Raw genomic sequence first — 21,722 nt, 5'->3', positions numbered from 1 at the left:
TGAGTTGCACCCCCCGTTTGCCCTCAGAAAAGCCTCAAATCCTTCTTTAACCTTCAAAAATCTCCCCCTTCTTCTACACTGATTGAAATAGATTTAACAAGTGAACTCAATAAGGGATCATAGCTTTCACCTGGATACACCTGGTCAGTCTATGTCATGGAAGAGCTGGTGTACTTAATGTTTGGTACACTTTGTGCATATTTTAACACGAGAACATTATGGTTCTAGATATTTGGTTTCCTGAAGGAGGAATCATGACATAGGTTTCGGTTAAAATGCATTCCAAGCCTCCATTTCCCTTAACTTCCTGAGATTACGAGATTATCAAAGATGATCATGAAGACAAACCTAAGGTTTCTAAGGACCATATGAATTGTATTAACACTGTTGGCCACAAGGCGGAATAGTTTCTTGTTAGACTGATCAGTCAAAGGAAGCTACTTCAGGTCACAGTCTAGTGAACACTTGAGATTAGGATGAATTTTAAATATGTAATGGGATGTTTTCATGTTGTATGGATACCTTTCATCATGAACTCTCAATAAAAGGTCAAACTTTATTGGCAATGTTGATTTGTAAAACAGAACTCGGCCTACTTCAAGGAATACGTTGATACAGTTTTTAATATTAAAAAATGACATAGGTGTGTGTGTGTGTGTGTCTGGCGCGTGCGTGTGGATGTGCTTGCGTGTGTGTATGAGTGTGAGTGAGTGAGCGAACATGTGTATAAGATGCATTAACTCCTCTTTGTCTACATGTATGGGGTTCCGTTAGTTATGTGGTGTCATCATAGTGTTCTGTATGAGTGTGCTCAGCAGTAGTCTTCAGTGACTATGTCTCCCCTGCAGGTGGCATCAGAAAGGCCCTGTGTGTTACAGTTGCGGGTCCTGATACGTTTTCCTCCACTGCAGCCTGACCAGGCTCCCCAACACGACCAGTTCCCCTCCTGAGGAACGCTCTCCACGGGGGTTTTAGTATTCTTATCTGGAGAAGAAAACTATATTTTCAGCTTGACAGCTTTAACTATATACATAGGACAGTGTGCTTGTGCGTGCATACATGCTTGGGCATGCGTGTGTATACAACGGCTGGCTCCACTCACTGTTATCAGCCTTGGCATCCTGGCAGGCCAGACCTTCAAACTGGGGCAGACAGAGACACAGGCACTTCCCGTCCAGCAGGGCCAGAGTGCCCCCGTTGTGACAGGGCTTACACTTGCACACACTGTACTCAGCCTCGTACTCCTGAGTGGCTCTCTGCATATTAAGCCTCCTGGTGTTCGCATCAGGCATACTCAGTGGGATCAGGGTCTGAATGGGTTCTGGCTATGAGGGGAGACAGACAGACAGGACAGGAAACTGACTTACTGTAACATTCAGTTCAATGCAACTCAAGGAAACAGAGTTGTGATGTGAACTGGAGACAGATGGAAGTGGAGTTATTGGGCATGGGATAGAATGACGGTCAAAGATAAAAGTAACAAAAAGTTTTTACAAATACATTTGAATGACACCGAGGGGCAACGCTGTTACATCCACTCGCATTCAAACCCATGCATGTGCACACACACGGACACACACTCATACACAGATGTAAATAGTGCAAACATGCATTGAAACGTATTCAGTTGGCCTTGCTGTTATGATGTTTGTTGTCCTGGATGTATTTTGTTTTCAGTTGTTATTTTCTGTTGGTGTTTCTGTTTTCCTTTGTTTGTTGGTGTTCATTTTGTTGGCTGTTGGGGGACTGTGGCTTGGGGGGAATGGAAGGTGAGGTTGTTTTTTTTGGGGGGGGGGGGGCTTCACTGCAGGTAGATTGTATGTTTTAATATACATACAGTATGTATTTTTTATTACAAAAATACAACTTTAACAATCCCCTTTTGGGCAATGTAACACCTTCTTTCAGATCTACACAGTGTTTATAGGAATGAGACAGTATGGGATGGATTTGGAATTGTGCCCTCACCTCACTGCTGAGGAGTGCAGGGGCATCGCCCACTGTCCGGGCCCAGTTCTGATAGGTCTTCACGTCCATTAGCCCCTCCTTCGTTATCTGGGTTCTCATGGCGACAGCGGCCTCCAGGGTTCCGCCCCTGACTACAGTTATCACCTTATCCACCAGCGCCTTGCCCTCCTTCTCATCTGTGGATACAGAGCCACCATAGGAATCAGGAATCAAGGAGGGTGGGTGTTGTGCGTGTGTGTGTGCCAGCAGCATACCACCCTGCATGCCACTGCTGGCTTGCCTCTGAAGCTAAGCAGGGTTGGTCCTGGTTGGTCCCTGGATGGGAGACCAGATGCTGCTGGAAGTGGTGTTGGAGGGCCAGTAGGAGACACTCTTGATTGGGGACATTGCCCTGTGTAGGGTGCCGTATTTCAGATGGGACATTAAACAGGTGTCTTGACTCTGTGGTCACTAAGGATCCCTTGGCACTTATCTTAAGAGTAGGGGTGTTAACCCTGTTGTCCTGGCTAAATTCCCAATCTGGCCCTGATACCATCAGGGCACCTAATCATCCCCAGCTTCCAATTGGCTCATTCATCCCCCCCTCCTCTGTAACTATTCCCCAGGTCTTTGCTGTAAATGAGAATGTGTTCTTAGTCAACTTACATGGTAAAATAAGGGTTAGATAAACGGTATGTTTGTGTTGACGGACCTGTGTTTTTATTCACAGTGTCTTTACAGTGTCCGGGCCTGATGTGGGCATCTCCTCCAATCCCGATGTTGGTGTCAAAGTTTGCTGAGATTCCAACTTTAATGCAGTCCTGGAGCTTTCTCTCAGTCAGCTCTATAGGAGAGACAACATTGCTAAAACATCAAATACGGACATCACTGCAAACAGGAGAGGTTTTTATATGGTCACATTTAAAAATAAAAATAAATTCATCCCAAATCATTATAAAAAACATTCATATAGAACCAAATATCTTCTCTCTGATCCTCAATACAATGTTGGGCTGTTTTGAATAAGAGCCCTAGCTAGTATTGATGTTTAATGTATAAGTGGTAGCCTCTTAAAGGCCCAGTGCAGTCAAAATTGTGTTTTTCTTATATCATATGTACAACAGCTGATGAAACTAACACTGTAAAGTGTGAGTTTTACATTTTTATCAGATGGCAAAAGTCCCGACGTTAAATCTTTGTCATACTTCTTCTGCACAAAACTCCTCTTACACCATTTAAGCTAGAAAGCCATTCAAACTTTAAAATGTGCAGATTGGTCTGGAATAGTGTGCTTGCATACAACTGTTTGATATTATTTACACTTTCTGTCCATCTTCATTCACTTTAATTGTGACATCATCACTTCAAACTTCCATTCACTGTAAATGCAACAATGCAACTTTTGACACAAATCAGCTACTTTGGCTAAACACTTATACATCTTCTCTGCTCTTCAAATCTGAAATAATAACATAATTATCTGGTACCATTACAGCATCAACAACATTTTCTGTAACTTTAAAAACTGACATTTTGATCTTTCCGAACAAGTTAGACAAGAAGTTAGAGGGTATGAAATCTTCATCCACTTCTCTGCTATTCCAATCAGTCCACTGAACAAAAATATCCGCCACGGATCTAACAATACAGCCGTTTTAGTAACTGCATAAAAAAAAAAAGGCCAACTTTTTCCTAACAACTGACATTTTGACCAAAGTTGAAGTAGACATCTTGGTCTACTTCTGTGCGATACATATCTGGAAATACGAACAGAAATATCTATTACCAATCAAGCGTTACAGATGTTTTAATAACCACAGCAACTAATTTAGCCACGTTCCCACTGTTGAATGAATTGCTATGGAACTTTTCAGAACTTTCAAATTAGAACAATGTGGGAGCGCATTCTAAGCATGAGACAATGAGACATGAGCATGAGACAACGTTGTTACTAATAACACTAATCAGCTACCTTGACCACATTTCTCAACAATATGTCGTAGACAAAAACTTAAAGGGTATGACACCTTGGTCTACTTCTCATATATTCAAATCTGAAATCAAAACAGCAATAACAATAACTACTTAAGTAAAATATTTTTAACTTCTTCCACTACCACAAAAATACTTGTAAAGAGTTTAAAGCAAGTCCCACCAATTTTTCTTTACGGAAAATAACCATCCAGTTTCCTGATAGTTCCTGGTAAAAAATGCACTCTACACAGGAACTTCTAATCAGCTGGTTTGCATTGGCGGGAATTCCGGCTTTCCATGGTGACAACACCATACAGTAAATAGGTTAATTGACCAATAACAATGTTCTAAACCTCTGCCAATAACAGCTAGTTTTCCGGTTTCCCCTCCCCACTCAGACTACTCCCAGCCAGTCCTATAAAATTATTGGTTGAGAAATAGTTTTCCTAAGTTATTTTTGCCAATTTTAATGGAAATCTATTACAATAAGGTATTTAATTGTTACCCAGAAATGATTTGATATAAAAACAGCTGCATTGGACCTTTAAGAGTGGTGTTGGTAGAAAAACAACACGATTTTAAGATCCCTACTTTTGTCCTTGATGGTGTCCTGGTTGAGAACGTAGACCAGCTGGTACTCTCCTCCAGACTTCCCATTCCTGGTGTAGTGAGTCCCATAGTCCTCCAGAAAGCTGCATTCCATTCAATTAAATTCCATTAAATTCCATTCCATTCAACTTAACTCAAAACAATTCATCCATCCCACAATTGTCCAAGCAGGAGTAGGCAAATACACACACAACAATTTATATACATTATATATCAATTTACATAAGATATAGTCACAAAAACGATGTGTTTCTAGTGTAATGATAACAGTCCAACCTGAAGTACTGTCCTTTCTCGTACTCCAGAGGTAGAGACTTGACATGCTCTAAAAACTCCCCAGCCACCTGAAGGTCCCGGGAACGCATCCTATAGGTGCTCAGCTGCACATGGCCATTCACACGCATGAAACTCTTGTTCTAATTGGACAAGAACCAACGTCAATTCATAAATTCAAATCAGGGAGTTTAAACTCAATCAGCCAAGACATTTTAGACTTCCGTCCAATATAAAGCCACTGTGATTTACAAGATGGAAGAAATAAACAAATACAAATGGACTGAGAGTATTTTATCCATGGGGGTACAGAGAGCGTACACTACAGGATAACATGAAGCCTACTGTACCTTGATAGTAGTGTACTCCGAGACTTCCTTGATCATCTGTGTCCTGTCATACTCAGCATCCAACCCAACCCCTCCTGACACAGTCGTTTTAGACTTGGCCATAGACTTTTCTGTGGGGGTGAATTTTAAGTTCAACCCAGCGCTCACAGTCAACTTGGTCTCAGTCATCAGTTCCCTCAGAAGGGTATGTGTGTCCTCATAGATCTCTTTGGAAACGGTCTCCTCTGCTATAGTCTGGGGAAGACACATGCAGGGGTCAGAGGTCAATCACCAAGGTTTGAATTTGCTGAAGTGTTACATACTGTATTGTCTCATCTTCGAACCCAGAAGCAAATCTCACATGCTCATTGGCCAGCTACTAGATGTTAATAGTCTGTCACAATGTGGGATGGAACCTTGAGCAAATATACAGACAATATCATAAAGACAGAATGGTTTGGGTCAGTGCAATTTAAGAACTGATTTGAAATTACAATGCAAGAATTGAAAAGTTACATTTATGGACGGAGAAGTGATTCATCTTAGTCTGAAATCTGAGCTGAATATCTCTGTTTCAATATTGTTTTACTGAAGTGAAGGCAAATTCCAGGCTAGGCCTTACTCACCTCATAGTTGAGCAAGCCCACATTCCAAGGCAGCCTGTTGTACTCGTTGTTAATGGTGTTCTTCACCTTGTTGCACATCCCATTGAAGTAGTCGTTGTTGAAGGGGTTTATACGGGGCTCCATGCCCAAGATGTTGATTCTGTCACAGCATAAAGACAGACCCAGAACTTAAAAGAACACTAATATAATATGTATTTCTATGGACATGTCAGAGAGCTCTGTATTCAGACCTTAGTGGCTGCTGGAGAGCATTCAGGAGCAGACCCGAGTTCAAATAGTATTTGTTTTCTTTACTTTGTGTCTTTGATTGAGTGTGCCTGGAGTCGAGGTTTGCATTTTTGGGAATATTCCATTGCACCAGGCATACTCAATCAAGTGCAGCTATCATCCCGTGCTCAAGAAAGGGAAAGTAACTGAACGACTAGCGATCCGTTGCACTAACTTCCATCATCAAAAAAAAGAGTATGTATGTCTATACAGGTATGTGTATGTATATATGTATGCATGCGTGTATGGATATATATATATTTACCCCAAAAATATGGGGGATTGGAAATGATGCATTCAATTACATTGGAAGCAACATTCTTTCCGCAATATTAAGCTGATCCACCCTGAAGAGGAATAAACAGACTCACCCCATCGCGACGTCCCCCAAAGGCTAACTCTCTAGCCCTCGCTATCTCCCTGCTTGCTAATTCGGCCTGCTAACTGCTAGCTTGTCCAGCTCCGGTCCGCTAACTGCTACCTTGTCTAGCCCGGGCCTACAAACTGTTAGCTTGTTAGCACAGGCCTGCTAACCGCCTGAATCGCCGCGTCCCAAACGCCCACCGGACCCATATTTACTTTCTATCTCTTTTGACTTTTAATTTGTTTATACCTTCCGGAAACCTGCCTCACCCAATGTGATACGGAATCGCTATTATTTTTTATTTATTTTTATAACACACTCAAGAACCTCCAGAAGCTAACCAGCTAACTAGCTACAAGCTATTTAGTCATTGTTCGTTTTTTTAACCTGGATAACACTCGCCAGTCCAGCTTCCCTTCCCCATCCACCGCTGCCCCCTGGACACTGACCTCTTGGCTACATAGCTGATGCACGCTGGACTGTCCATAAATCACGGTACTCCATTCTGCTTGTTTGTTTTATCTGTTGGCCCCGTTGCCTAGTCTACGCCATTTTACCTGCTGTTGTTGTGCTAGCTGATTAGCTGTTGTCTCACCTACTGTTTTAGCTAGCTTTCCCAATTCAACACCTGTGATTACTGTATGCCTCGCTGTATGTCTCTCTCAAATGTCAATATGCCTTGTATACTGTTGTTCAGGTTAGTTATCATTGTTTTAGTTCACAATGGAGCCCCTAGTTCCACTCTTCATACCCCTGATAACTCCTTTGTCCCACCTCCCACACATGCGGTGACCTCACCCATTACTACCAGCATGTCCAGAGATACAACCTCTCTCATCATCACCCAGTGCCTGGGCTTACCTCCGCTGTACCCGCACCCCACCATACCCCTGTCTGCGCATTATGCCCTGAATATATTCTACCATGCCCAGAAACCTGCTCCTCTTATTCTCTGTCCCCAACGCTCTAGGCGACCAGTTTTGATAGCCTTTAGCCGCACCCTCATACTACTCCTTCTCTGTTCCGCGGGTGATGTGGAGGTAAACCCAGGCCCTGCATGTCCCCAGGCACCCTCATTTGTTGACTTCTGTGTTCGAAAAAGCCTTGGTTTCATGCATGTCAACATCAGAAGCCTCCTCCCTAAGTTTGTCTTACTCACTGCTTTAGCACACTCTGCTAACCCTGATGTCCTTGCTGTGTCTGAATCCTGGCTCAGGAAGGCCACCAAAAATTCAGAGATTTCCATACCCAACTATAACATCTTCCGTCAAGATAGAACTGCCAAAGGGGGAGGAGTTGCAGTTTACTGCAGAGATGGCCTGCAAAGTAATGTCATACTTTCCAGGTCCATACCCAAACAGTTCGAACTACTAATTTTGAAAATTACTCTCTCCAGAAATAAGTCTCTCACGGTTGCCGCCTGCTACCGACCCCCCTCAGCTCCCAGCTGTGCCCTGGACACCATTTGTGAATTGATCGCCCCCCATCTAGCTTCAGAGTTTGTTCTGTTAGGTGACCTAAACTGGGATATGCTTAACACCCCGCCAGTCCTACAATCTAAGCTAGATGCCCTCAATCTCACACAAATCATCAAGGAACCCACCAGGTACAACCCTAACTCTGTAAACAAGGGCACCCTCATAGACGTCATCCTGACCAACTGGCCCTCCAAATACACCTCCGCTGTCTTCAACCAGGATCTCAGCGATCACTGCCTCATTGCCTGTATCCGCTACGGAGCCGCAGTCAAACGACCACCCCTCATCACTGTCAAACGCTCCCTAAAACACTTCTGTGAGCAGGCCTTTCTAATCGACCTGGCCCGGGTATCCTGGAAGGACATTGACCTCATCCCGTCAGTTGAGGATGCCTGGTCATTCTTTAAAAGTAACTTCCTCACCATTTTAGATAAGCATGCTCCGTTCAAAAAATGCAGAACTAAGAACAGATACAGCCCTTGGTTCACCCCAGACCTGACTGCCCTCGACCAGCACAAAAACATCCTGTGGCGGACTGCAATAGCATCGAATAGTCCCCGTGATATGCAACTGTTCAGGGAAGTCCGGAACCAATACACGCAGTCAGTCAGGAAAGCTAAGGCCAGCTTCTTCAGGCAGAAGTTTGCATCCTGTAGCTCCAACTCCAAAAAGTTCTGGGACACTGTGAAGTCCATGGAGAACAAGAGCACCTCCTCCCAGCTGCCCACTGCACTGAGGCTAGGTAACACGGTCACCACTGATAAATCCATGATTATCGAAAACTTCAATAAGCATTTCTCAACGGCTGGCCATGCCTTCCGCCTGGCTACTTCAACCTCGGCCAACAGCTCCGCCCCCCCCGCAGCTCCTCGCCCAAGCCTCTCCAGGTTCTCCTTTACCCAAATCCAGATAGCAGATGTTCTGAAAGAGCTGCAAAACCTGGACCCGTACAAATCAGCTGGGCTTGACAATCTGGACCCTCTATTTCTGAAACTATCTGCCACCATTGTCGCAACCCCTATTACCAGCCTGTTCAACCTCTCTTTCATCTCGTCTGAGATCCCCAAGGATTGGAAAGCTGCCGCAGTCATCCCCCTCTTCAAAGGGGGAGACACCCTGGACCCAAACTGTTACAGACCTATATCCATCCTGCCCTGCCTATCTAAGGTCTTCGAAAGCCAAGTCAACAAACAGGTCACTGACCATCTCGAATCCCACCGTACCTTCTCCGCTGTGCAATCTGGTTTCCGAGCCGGTCACGGGTGCACCTCAGCCACACTCAAGGTACTAAACGACATCATAACCGCCATCGATAAAAGACAGTACTGTGCAGCCGTCTTCATCGACCTCGCCAAGGCTTTCGACTCTGTCAATCACCATATTCTTATCGGCAGACTCAGTAGCCTCGGTTTTTCGGATGACTGCCTTGCCTGGTTCACCAATTACTTTGCAGACAGAGTTCAGTGTGTCAAATCGGAGGGCATGCTGTCCGGTCCTCTGGCAGTCTCTATGGGGGTGCCACAGGGTTCAATTCTCGGGCCGACTCTTTTCTCTGTGTATATCAATGATGTTGCTCTTGCTGCGGGCGATTCCCTGATCCACCTCTACGCAGACGACACCATTCTATATACTTTCGGCCCGTCTTTGGACACTGTGCTATCTAACCTCCAAACAAGCTTCAATGCCATACAACACTCCTTCCGTGGCCTCCAACTGCTCTTAAACGCTAGTAAAACCAAATGCATGCTTTTCAACCGGTCGCTGCCTGCACCTGCATGCCCGACTAGCATCACCACCCTGGATGGTTCCGACCTAGAATATGTGGACGTCTATAAGTACCTAGGTGTCTGGCTAGACTGCAAACTCTCCTTCCAGACTCATATCAAACATCTCCAATCGAAAATCAAATCAAGAGTCGGCTTTCTATTCCGCAACAAAGCCTCCTTCACTCAAGCCGCCAAGCTTACCCTAGTAAAACTGACTATCCTACCGATCCTCGACTTCGGCGATGTCATCTACAAAATGGCTTCCAACACTCTACTCAGCAAACTGGATGCAGTCTATCACAGTGCCATCCGTTTTGTCACTAAAGCACCTTATACTACCCACCACTGCGACTTGTATGCTCTAGTCGGCTGGCCCTCGCTACATATTCGTCGCCAGACCCACTGGCTCCAGGTCATCTACAAGTCTATGCTAGGTAAAGCTCCGCCTTATCTCAGCTCACTGGTCACGATGGCAACACCCATCCGTAGCACGCGCTCCAGCAGGTGTATCTCACTGATCATCCCTAAAGCCAACACCTCATTTGGCCGCCTTTCGTTCCAGTACTCTGCTGCCTGTGACTGGAACGAATTGCAAAAATCGCTGAAGTTGGAGACTTTTATCTCCCTCACCAACTTCAAACATCAGCTATCTGAGCAGCTAACCGATCGCTGCAGCTGTACATAGTCTATTGGTAAATAGCCCACCCTTTTCACCTACCTCATCCCCGTACTGTTTTTATTTATTTACTTTTCTGCTCTTCTGCACACCAATATCTCTACCTGTACATGACCATCTGATCTTTTATCACTCCAGTGTTAATCTGCAAAATTGTAATTATTTGCCTACCTCCTCATGCCTTTTGCACACATTGTATATAGACCCCCCCTTCGTTTTCTACTGTGTTATTGACTTGTTAATTGTTTACTCCATGTGTAACTCTTTGTTGTATGCTCACACTGCTATGCTTTATCTTGGCCAGGTCGCAGTTGCAAATGAGAACTTGTTCTCAACTAGCCTACCTGGTTAAATAAAGGTGAAATAAAAAAAATAAAAATAAAATAGAGAAAGGAAAAAAAAAACTTCCGTCATCATGAAATGCTTCAAAAGGCTAGTCAAAGACTACATCACCTCCTCCCTCCCCTGACACACTCAACCCTCTCCAATTCGCCTACTGCCCTGACAGATCTACGAACGAAGCAATCACCATTGCGCTGCACACTGCCCTCACCCTCCTGTACAAAAGGGATGCATACAGTATGTGAGGTGTCACGATCGTTTGTAGAAACGGACCAAGGCGCAGCGAATGTTGAGATCCACATTACTTATTAGAAAGTGAAACTAAGCAAAGACAAATAAACAAACTAACAACGAACTGTGACTACAGAGATGCTACAGGCACTATGACAAAACAATATCCCATAACACACAGGTGGAAAAAACACCACTTAAGTATGATCCCCAATTAGCGACAACAATAGCCAGCTGCCTCAAATTGGGAATCATACTAAAACACCAACATAGAAAAAACTAACTAGGACCCCACATAGAAAATATAAACTAGACTAAACCCCTGGTCACGACCTGACCTACTCTACCATAGAAAATAAAGGCATTCTATGGTCAGGACGTGACATGAGTTTGCTGTTCATTGACTACAGCTCTGTCTTCAATACCATAGTGCCATCTAAACTCATCACAAAGCTCACGACCCTTGGACTGAACTCCTCTCTATGCAACTGGGTCATGGACTTCCTGATGGGTCGCCCCTAGGTGGCATCATTACCTCCGCCACAATGATCTTCATCACAGAGGCCCCAGAAGGGTGCATCCTAGGTCCTCTTCTGTATTCCCTGTATACCCACGATTTCGTGGTTTCACACAGTTCCAACTCCATTATCAAGTTCGCTGATGACACGACAGTAGTAGGCCTGATTACCAACAATGACGAGACGGCCTACAGAGAGGAGTTAGGCACTCTGACGGCGTGGTGCCAGGTAAACAATCTCTCCCTCAACATCAGCAAAATAAAGGAGCTGATTGTGGACTTCAGGAGGAACCAGGTTGGGCACGCCCCATCCACATCAACGGTGCCATCGTGGAGACGATACAAAACGTAAAGTTCCTCGGCATACACATCTCTGATGAGCTGAAATGGTCAAACCACACGGACACTGTAGTGAAGCAGGCAAGGCAGCAACTCTTCAACCTCAACAACAAACATTTACCCTGCACACCCTCCAATGGACATTTATCATTGTTACAGCTGGAAATATGTATATATTATTAGTTTTTATTATTGTTTCATTCACTTCTCACCGCCCTCCCCTGCTGCTCCCCCCTCTACGGACACTTACCCTGCACCCCCCCCCCCCCCCAATGGACATTTATCATTGTACAGTTTTAAATGTGTATATTATTAGTATTATTATTATTATTATTATTATGATTGTCTCATTTACTTCTATTTTTTTGACCTGCACTGTTGGAGCTCGGAGCATAAAAATGGCACTGTAACCTGCGAATCAATCTGCGATCTTGTGCATGTGAATAACAAACTAATCTGATGTAAAATATTTAAAACAAAAATAAATACTAGTTGAACCCTATTTGGTCTGCTACTGTCCAGGTGTTTGAGAGGTGAGTGCTGCTGTGCTGACCCGTATCCTGCAGTCCTGCTCTGTTCGTTGGTGTCGTACAACTTTGTGCCACAGGGCTTACGTATGGGCTCACAGTCCTCGTCTGACCCGTCCTCGCAGTCATAGTCTCCGTTACACGACAGTCTCAACTTAATACATGCACCTTCACAAAGAGAGGGAGAGAGAGCGAGAAACACAGACGGACAGAAACGTGCATGATCAGTGTATGATGACAGTTTTATCAATTAATTCACTGCAATAGCACTACTGCAACTGTGTAAATTGTATTACTGTTAACTTAACTTTAGTCCATAGCTGCTCAGAGTAAACGTCCTGCCCTAACTGAAATATTGCCACCAGCTTTGATGCACACAGATTCAGCTTCATATTCGATTTCGAAATGGAGTCACCATTGTGACAGCCCCTCCCTGCTCTGTCTACTGGGTTTTGCTGTGCTTACTTTCTGCAGGAGATTGGTGGGCGGAGTAGTAGAGGTGGGCGGAGCTGGGAGGGTCGTCAGTGCTGATGGGGCACACTTGTGAAATCTCAGCTGTGGCATAAAGCCCCTGTTTCCCCATTCAGCAAGAGATTCCTCTCTCCATGCATACCTTTGGTTGTTTTGATGTAGCTTTGGCAGTTGACACACGTTGGCAGTGTTAGCTCTTTGTTATTTTTTGTGTGGTGACCATGGCTGGGGCAGTTGTCTCAGGAGCACATCTGTGGCTCAGTGGGGTAACCAGCTTGCTAGGAGCTTTGTCTGTGACAGCGGGGTAAAGTGCATGAAGACTGAGGTTGAGCTAGTAATAGGTCTTGGGGAAGCTCCACTTGTTTTTGGTTTTTTTCTATCCTGTGTGGTTGACACTGATTCTGATTTGTCTGGTTTGGGGTACTCAATTGGGGCGAGAGCAGGTTTTTTGTTCGTTGACTGTTTGACTATGGCTAACATTGAGTAATTATTCCAAGTCCTGAGGGAGGAGCTTCTGGATTGCTATACTAAAGATCAATTGTTACAAATTGCGACATATAACATTGAGATTGATGATAAACGTCTGAAAGAGACGGTTAAGTCCATACTAAAGGTTAAGTCCATACTAAAGGCCAAGTCCATACTAAAGGCCAAGTCCATACTAAAGGCCAAGTCCATACTAAAGGCCAAGTCCATACTAAAGGCCAAGTCCATACTAAAGGCCAAGTCCATACTAAAGGCCAAGTCCATACTAAAGGCCAAGTCCATACTAAAGGCCAACTTGATTGAATCCGGCATTCTAATGGAGTTGTTTTCTCCTGGTTTGGCTACATTTCGGTCCACTCAAACGCCTATAATCCAATCTTATCTTTTGAACAGCAAAAAGAACTGTTGTTGCTACAACTAGAGCATGATAGACTAAAACGGCAACAAGCCTTGGAAAAGGAGTTGGAGGTAGAAAGGTTTAAACCGGAAACGGAGCATGCCAAACTGACGCTGCAACAAGTCCGTTTAGACATGGTCTGTCACGCCCTGGCCTTAGTATTCTGTGTTTTCTTTATTATGTTGGTTAGGCCAGGGTGTGACATGGGTAATTTATGTGTTTTGTCTTATCTAGGGTTTTTGTAGTCTATGGGGTTGTGTTCAGTTGAGTGTTCTAGGTAAGTCTATGGTTGCCTGGAGTGGTTCTCAATCAGAGGCAGGTGTTTATCGTTGTCTCTGATTGGGAACCATATTTAGGCAGCCATATTCTTTAGGTATCTTGTGGGTGGTTGTTCCTGTCTCTGTGTTTTGCACCAGTTAGGACTGTTTCGGTTTTTCCACGTTTTCTTATTTTGTAGAGTGTTTACGTTTTCATCTTTCATTAAAGATGTTTATAAATAACCACGCTGCATTTTGGTCCTCCGATCCTTCTCGCCTCTCCTCTTCGGAAGAAGAGGAGGAAATCCCTTACAGAATCACCCACCACAACAGGACCAAGCGGCGTGGTGACAGGCAGTGGCAGCAGGAGAAGCGCAAGGAGGAATGGACATGGGATGATGTGTTGGACGGCAAGGGTTGCTACACTTGGGAGGAGATCCTGGCGGGTAAGGATCGCCTCCCATGGGAACAGGTGGAGGCAGCTAGGAGAGCAGAGGCAGCCGGAGAGAGGAGCCTTCGATACAAGGGAACACGGCTGGCAAGGAAGCCCGAGAGTCAGACCCCAAAATTTATTGGGGGGACGCACACAGGAAGTGTGGCGAAGCCAGGTAGGAGACCTGCGCTAACTTCCTGTGCTTACCGGAGGGCTAGAGAGACCATGCAGGCACCGTGTTATGCTGTGGAGCGCACGGTGTCCCCAGTGCGGGTGCATAGCCCGGTTCGGTACATACCAGCTCCTCGTATCGGCCGGGCTAGAGTGGGCATCGAGCCAGGTGCCATGAAGCTGGCTCTACGCATCTGGTCTCCAGTGCGTCTCCTTGGGCCGGCGTACATGGCACCAGCCTTGCGCATGGTGTCCCCGGTTCGCCTGCACAGCCCAGTGCGGGCTATTCCACCTCGCCGCACTGGCAGGGCGACCGGGAGCATTCAACCAGGTAAGGTTGGGCAGGCTCGGTGCTCAAGAGCTCCAGTGCGCCTGCACGGTCCGGTCTATCCAGTACCACCTCCACGCATCAGCCCTCCGGTGGCAGCTCCCCGCACCAGGCTTCCTGTACGTGTCCTCTGCCCAGTACCACCAGTGCCAGCACCACGCACCAGGCCTACAGTGCGCCTCGCCTGTCCAGCGCTGCCAGAGCCTTCCTCCTCTCCAGCATCGCCTGAGCTGCTCGTCTGCTCAGTGCCACCTGAGCTGCCCGTCTGTCATGAGCCGCCAGAGTCTCCCGTCTGTCATGAGCCGCCGGAGTCTCCCGTCTGTCATGAGCCGCCAGAGCCGCCAGTCTGCAAGGAGCCGCCAGAGCTGCCAGTCAGCAAGGAGCAGCCAGAGCCGCCAGTCAACATGGAGCAGCCAGAGCCGCCAGTCAGCATGGAGCAGCCAGAGCCGCCAGTCAGCATGGAGCAGCCAGAGCCGCCAGTCAGCCAGGATCTGCCAGAGCCGCCAGTCAGCCAGGATCTGCCAGAGCTGCCAGTCTGCCAGGATCCGCCAAAGCCGCCAGTCTGCCAGGATCCGCCAAAGCCGCCAGTCTGCCAAGATCCGCCAAAGCTGCCAGTCTTCCAGGATCCGCCAAAGCCGCCAGGATCCGCCAGATCCGTCAGTCTGCCAGGATCCGCCAGAGCCGCCAGTCTGCCAGGATCCGCCAGAGCCGCCAGTCTGCCAGGATCCGCCAGAGCCGCCAGTCTGCCAGGATCCGCCAGAGCCGCCAGTCTGCCAGGATGAGCCAGAGCCGCCAGTCTGCCAGGATCCGCCAGAGCCGCCATTCAGCCAGGATCAGCCAGAGCTGCCAGTCTGCCAGGATCCGCCAGAGCCGCCATTCAGCCAGGATCTGCCAGAGTTGTCAACCTGCCTGAGCTATCTCTTAGTCTTGGGCTACCTCTCAGTCCTGAGCTACCTCTCAGTCCTGAGCTACCTCTCAGTCTTCAGCTACCCCTCAGTCTTCAGCTACCCCTCAGTCTTGAGCTACCCCTCAGTCCCGAGCTACCCCTCAGTCCCGAGCTACGTCAGTCCTCTCAGTCCTGAGCTACCTCTCAGTCCTGAGCTACCCCTCAGTCCAGTGGGGCCCTTTGTTACTAGGCCAAGGTCGGCGGCGAGGGTCGCCACTCAAGGAACGCTAAGTAAGCGGACTAAGACTGTGTTGGAGGTGGCGCCAGAGCCGCCACCGTGGACAGACGCCCACCCAGACCCTCCCCTATGGGTTTAGGTGTTCGGCCGGGAGTCCGCACCTTTGGGGGGGGGGGGGGGGGTCACGCCCTGGCCTTAGTATTCTGTGTTTTCTTTATTATGTTGGTTAGGCCAGGGTGTGACATGGGTGATTTATGTGTTTTGTCTTATCTAGGGTTTTTGTAGTCTATGGGGTTGTGTTCAGTTGAGTGTTCTAGGTAAGTCTATGGTTGCCTGGAGTGGTTCTCAATCAGAGGCAAGTGTTTATCGTTGTCTCTGATTGGGAACCATATTTAGGCAGCTATATTCTTTAGGTATCTTGTGGGTGATTGTTCCTGTCTCTGTGTTTTGCACCAGTTAGGACTGTTTCGGTTTTTCCACGTTTTCTTATTTTGTAGAGTGTTTACGTTTTCATCTTTCATTAAAGATGTTTATAAATAACCACGCTGCATTTTGGTCCTCCGATCCTTCCCAGGAAGAAAACCGTTACATAGTCAGCGATGGTAAGCTCTCTGACATGTCTCTTAATGACAGTTACGGTGATTTCTCTGGAGTTCGTGCTCAGCTTTCCTTTAATGTAGCTGGAAAATTGAGGCTTCGGCTGAAATTCAGTGAAAAGGGTAGCAGATTCCACGAATTGGCCTGACACCGACTGTACATTGATGTTTCAATGTGTGCTAACTGGAAAGCACAAGAGGCCTACTCGGCTCTTAACGTTGCTGACAGCCAAAACTAGGGCAAAGTTAAAGCTGCTGTGTTGCATGCCTATGAGTTAGTTCCAGAAGGGTATCGCCAGTGGTTTAGAACCTGGGAAATAGCTAACAAACAGACTTTTGTTGAGTTCTCACGGGATTTGCACACCCAGTTTAATCGATGGTGCACTTCGTTAGATGTTACAACCTACGAGCAGTTGTGCTGGAGCAGTTCAAAGATTGTCTCTGACCGCCTTGCCACATACATAAATGAGCATAAGGTGCAGACCGCCTCCGGGGCTGCCGTGTTGGCTGATAAATATGTGTTGAGGCATAAAGGTCACTTTGGGGAACCCCGTTTTAGCAGTGATGGTCGCAGGGATAGTTTTGGGACTAAATTCTTTCCTACTGGGCCTGACCTTGTCTCAAGGGTTGACTGTGGTTCCCATGTGAAGTCAGATCATGGCAAAATCTGCAATTACTGCCGTGGTAAAGGTCATTGGAAAAATGAATTCCCTGTCCTTAGCGTTACAGCTAGGCCTTCTGGGGTTAATGTGCCCGTAAAGCCTATGGAATTAGCGGCACCTGCTTCTAAGTTAAGGGATTAAATTGTTCCACCTCAGGACTAGTTAAAATAACCATTGGGTATGGTTGACAGTGCATCCATCTATTAACCGTTCATTACTGAGGGTTACGTATCTCTGATAGGTAACCAAGAGAGTGTCCCGGATGAGCCCCCACTTGTTACAACCTGGCTGAAGATTGTAACAAATAATGGGAAACCACACACTGAGTAAAGGAATAACAAAATGAATTTGTTTCATACATAAAGTAAACACTCTCAACAATAATCAGATGAGGCAGGAAGGTCAGTAAATTAGGTGACAACTGCCAAAGCCACAACAAAACAACCAAAGGTATGCATGGTGAGGAATCTCTTGCTGAATGGGGAAAAAGTGGCTTTAGCTGAGCTTTCACAAGTGTGCCCCATCAGCACTGACGACCCTCCCAGCTCTGCCCACCTCTACTACTCTGCGAAATGCACCAGCCACTTTTCAACGCCTTATGAACAGGGTTGTTTCTGGTTTGGAGGGATGTGCTGTGTACCTCGATGATGAAGTTGTGTACAGTGATACATGGGAACAACACTTGTGCCGTGTAGCAGCACTGTTTGGTCGCCTGGCAGAAGCTCGACTTACCATTAACTTGGCAAAGTGTGAGTTTGCCAGGGCAACTGTGACATACCTTGGTGAAGTTGTCGGGCAGGGGGAAGTACGGCCGGTACGCGCTAATGTTTTGGCCATTGATCATTATACTCACGTCCAACCACTCACGTGTTTACGGACATATTCAACCAATCCCTATACCAGTCTGCTGTTCCCACATGCTTCAAGAGGGCCACCATTGTTCCTGTTCCCAAGAAAGCTAAGGTAACTGAGCTAAACGACTACCGCCCCGTAGCACTCACATCCGTCATCATGAAGTGCTTTGAGAGACTAGTCAAGGACCATATCACCTCCACCCTACCTGACACCCTTGACCCACTCCAATTTGCTTACCGCCCAAATAGGTCCACAGACGATGCAATCTCAACCACACTGCACACTGCCCTAACCCATCTGGACAAGAGGAATACCTAAGGTAACTGAGCTAAACGACTACCGCCCCGTAGCACTCATATCCGTCATCATGAAGTGCTTTGAGAGACTAGTCAAGGACCATATCACCTCCACCCTACCTGACACCCTTGACCCACTCCAATTTGCTTACCGCCCAAATAGGTCCACAGACGATGCAATCTCAACCACACTGCACACTGCCCTAACCCATCTGGACAAGAGGAATACCTATGTGAGAATGCTGTTCATCGACTACAGCTCGGCATTCAACACCATAGTACCCTCCAAGCTCGTCATCAAGCTCGAGACCCTGGGTCTCGACCCCGCCCTGTGCAACTGGGTACTGGACTTCCTGACGGGCCGCCCCCAGGTGGTGAGGGTAGGCAACAACATCTCCTCCCCGCTGATCCTCAACACTGGGGCCCCACAAGGGTGCGTTCTGAGCCCTCTCCTGTACTCCCTGTTCACCCACGACTGCGTGGCCACGCACGCCTCCAACTCAATCATCAAGTTTGCGGACGACACAACAGTGGTAGGCTTGATTACCAACAACGACGAGACGGCCTACAGGGAGGAGGTGAGGGCCCTCGGAGTGTGGTGTCAGGAAAATAACCTCACACTCAACGTCAACAAAACTAAGGAGATGATTGTGGACTTCAGGAAACAGCAGAGGGAACACCCCCCCATCCACATCGATGGAACAGTAGTGGAGAGGGTAGCAAGTTTTAAGTTCCTCGGCATACACATCACAGACAAACTGAATTGGTCCACTCACACAGACAGCATCGTGAGGAAGGCGCAGCAGCGCCTCTTCAACCTCAGGAGGCTGAAGAAATTCGGCTTGTCACCAAAAGCACTCACAAACTTCTACAGATGCACAATCGAGAGCATCCTGGCGGGCTGTATCACCGCCTGGTATGGCAACTGCACCGCCCTCAACCGTAAGGCTCTCCAGAGGGTAGTGAGGTCTGCACAACGCATCACCGGGGGCAAACTACCTGCCCTCCAGGACACCTACACCACCCGATGCTACAGGAAGGCCATAAAGATCATCAAGGACATCAACCACCCGAGCCACTGCCTGTTCACCCCGCTGTCATCCAGAAGGCGAGGTCAGTACAGGTGCATCAAAGCTGGGACCGAGAGACTGAAAAACAGCTTCTATCTCAAGGCCATCAGACTGTTAAACAGCCACCACTAACATTGAGTGGCTACTGCCAACACACTGTCAATGCCACTGACTCTACTCCAGCCACTTTAATCATGGGAATTGATGGGAAATGATGTAAATATATCACTAGCCACTTTAAACAATGCTACCTTATATAATGTTACTTACCCTACATTATTCATCTCATATGCATACGTAGATACTGTACTCTATATCATCGACTGCATCCTTATGTAATACATGTATCACTAGCCACTTTAACTATGCCACTTGGTTTACATACTCATCTCATATGTATATACTGTACTCGATATCATCTACCGTATCTTGCCTATGCTGCTCTGTACCATCACTCATTCATATATCCTTATGTACATATTCTTTATCCCCTTACACTGTGTATAAGACAGTAGTTTTTTTTGGAATTGTTAGTTAGATCACTTGTTCGTTATTACTGCATTGTCGGAACTAGAAGCACAAGCATTTCGCTACACTCGCATTAACATCTGCTAACCATGTGTATGTGACAAATACATTTGATTTGATTTGATTTGATAAAAAAGATCTGCAGTGTTTTTTTGGGGATGGTCGGCTACAACCGCAGTTTTGTAAGAATATTTAGACTGAGGCCGCACCCCTTACTGACTTGCAAAGGCCAACTTTGTCTGGTCTCCATTATGTCAATGGTCCTTTGCGGATGTTAAAGCTCTTCTCAGTACTGCTCCTGCAGGAGATTGGTGGGCGGAGTAGGTGAGGTGGGTGGAGCTGGGAGGGTTGTCAGTGCTGATGGAGCACGCTTGTCAAAGCTCAGCTCTGGCATAAAGCCACTGTTTCCCCATTCAGCAAGAGATTCCTCTCTCCATGTTGACATCTAATTTACTGACCGTCATCTGATTATAGTTGTGAGTGTTTACTTTATTTATGGAATAAATTAATTTAGTTATTCCTTTACTTAGTGTGTGGTTTCCCATTGTTTGGTACAATCTTCAGCCAGGTTGTAACACCATACACAGACATACTCATGGCTATGACCTAATTGGGAGGTACAGTACCTGATTCACAAGTGAACTCAGTGCTGGAGCACTCAGAGGGCAGGGCCTGTTCACACACAGCTTCACTGGTGCACGCCTGCTGCTCTCCTATTGGCTGTCCTTGACAGGGCTTTCCACCAAATTGGCCGAACACCTCCACACTCCGAGAACGGTGCTGCCAACATGACAGAGTTCACACAGTTAAGGAGCATACAAACTTTCACTCGTGCTTTTTAAGCCATGAATAATTTGAGTCTGACATTTGAGAAAAATGAGAGACTGGGAGGCCAAATTGCTAGGCCCTGATCTGTATATTTGATTAATCTGGGACCCACCCGTATCTTGGTGCAGCTGTTACAGGGGGTCCACTCAGACCAGCGGCTCCAGACACAGTCCACCGGGTCAGGGGGAGCCACCTTGACCTCCCGAGTGTCCCGTTTGCCTCTATGGGTTACACACATAAGGTTCAGAGCTCAGATTACTAGAACAAGTGTCCTCTAATTGTATTTTGTGTAATGAGAGAATAATAATAAACAAGAGTAATGAGAGTATTTTGTGTCAAATAGAGCATACGTACGTTCTGTTTTCATCACCAGACACAGCCACAGCACAGAACCCCAGGAGAAGAGCAGCAGCTACCTCAGTCCTCATAACGGCAGAATGATAAACAGAAGTTTGGTATGTCTTGCTTTATATTTACGGCCTTTCTGTTAATGATTGCAGAACAAATCGATAGTTTGGATCTTGATTTACGGAAAACGCAACCCAGAGTGTTATCAGTGGACTCATGGTAGAGTTAGTCGACTATCCCCTATTTCGCAATTTATTACAATTATTGTATATTAGAATAAATGGACAGAAGATTTTCGAAATACAGTGTATTTTGCATTTTTCTATCCAATATATTATCCCAACATATGATACATTTCTGAAATCCTCAAGACGTTTCCTAATCACACAAAAAGGACAAATGTTAATATAATATTCATAGGAGGCATTACACACCATTTTGTGTACTCTGAGCCAAAACCATATTTTAAATTTGGGACAGTTTATTTCTTGGTCTGACAAGTGAAAATCTAAACTATTGTTTCTAAACCCTTGTAGAGAAACCACATGATCAAAATCACATCACTTCATTGGTGTGACCTTATAGAGGAGGGAAAAGCAAGCTTCAA

The 21,722-nt window shown here is 46.3% G+C and overlaps 1 protein-coding gene across 1 annotated transcript; it reads right to left on the bottom strand.

The window, feature by feature from the left end:
* Window positions 1–533: 533 nt before the first annotated feature.
* Window positions 534–21,251, bottom strand: c9 (complement component 9). The gene is made up of 12 exons (XM_020484891.2): window positions 21,122–21,251; window positions 20,880–20,988; window positions 20,566–20,719; window positions 12,292–12,433; window positions 5,759–5,897; window positions 5,154–5,387; window positions 4,807–4,946; window positions 4,513–4,613; window positions 2,660–2,791; window positions 1,969–2,144; window positions 1,103–1,325; window positions 534–984 (listed from the first exon to the last, which is right to left on the bottom strand). The coding sequence occupies exons 1-12, from the start codon at window positions 21,193–21,195 to the stop codon at window positions 812–814; spliced, it is 1,797 nt and encodes a 598-aa protein (XP_020340480.1). The 5' UTR covers window positions 21,196–21,251; the 3' UTR covers window positions 534–811.
* Between the last annotated feature and the right edge of the window lie 471 nt (window positions 21,252–21,722).

The sequence above is a fragment of the Oncorhynchus kisutch genome, linkage group LG6 (genome assembly GCF_002021735.2).
Source record: "Oncorhynchus kisutch isolate 150728-3 linkage group LG6, Okis_V2, whole genome shotgun sequence".
In the NCBI taxonomy this organism is placed as follows: Eukaryota; Metazoa; Chordata; class Actinopteri; order Salmoniformes; family Salmonidae; genus Oncorhynchus; species Oncorhynchus kisutch.
The sequence above is the reverse complement of the archived record's forward strand: the minus strand, read 5'-3'. Positions and strand labels throughout refer to the sequence as shown.

Excerpts from the sequence above, each read along its gene's own strand:
- c9 (XM_020484891.2), bottom strand. The coding sequence starts at position 21,195 with ATGAGGACTGAGGTAGCTGCTGCTCTTCTCCTGGGGTTCTGTGCTGTG. Across the intron at positions 12,434-20,565 it reads TGAGTTCACTTGTGAATCAG|GTGCATGTATTAAGTTGAGA; the intron begins GTACTGTACCTC and ends CTCTTTGTGAAG. Across the intron at positions 2,145-2,659 it reads CACTGTGAATAAAAACACAG|ATGAGAAGGAGGGCAAGGCG; the intron begins GTCCGTCAACAC and ends CTGTATCCACAG.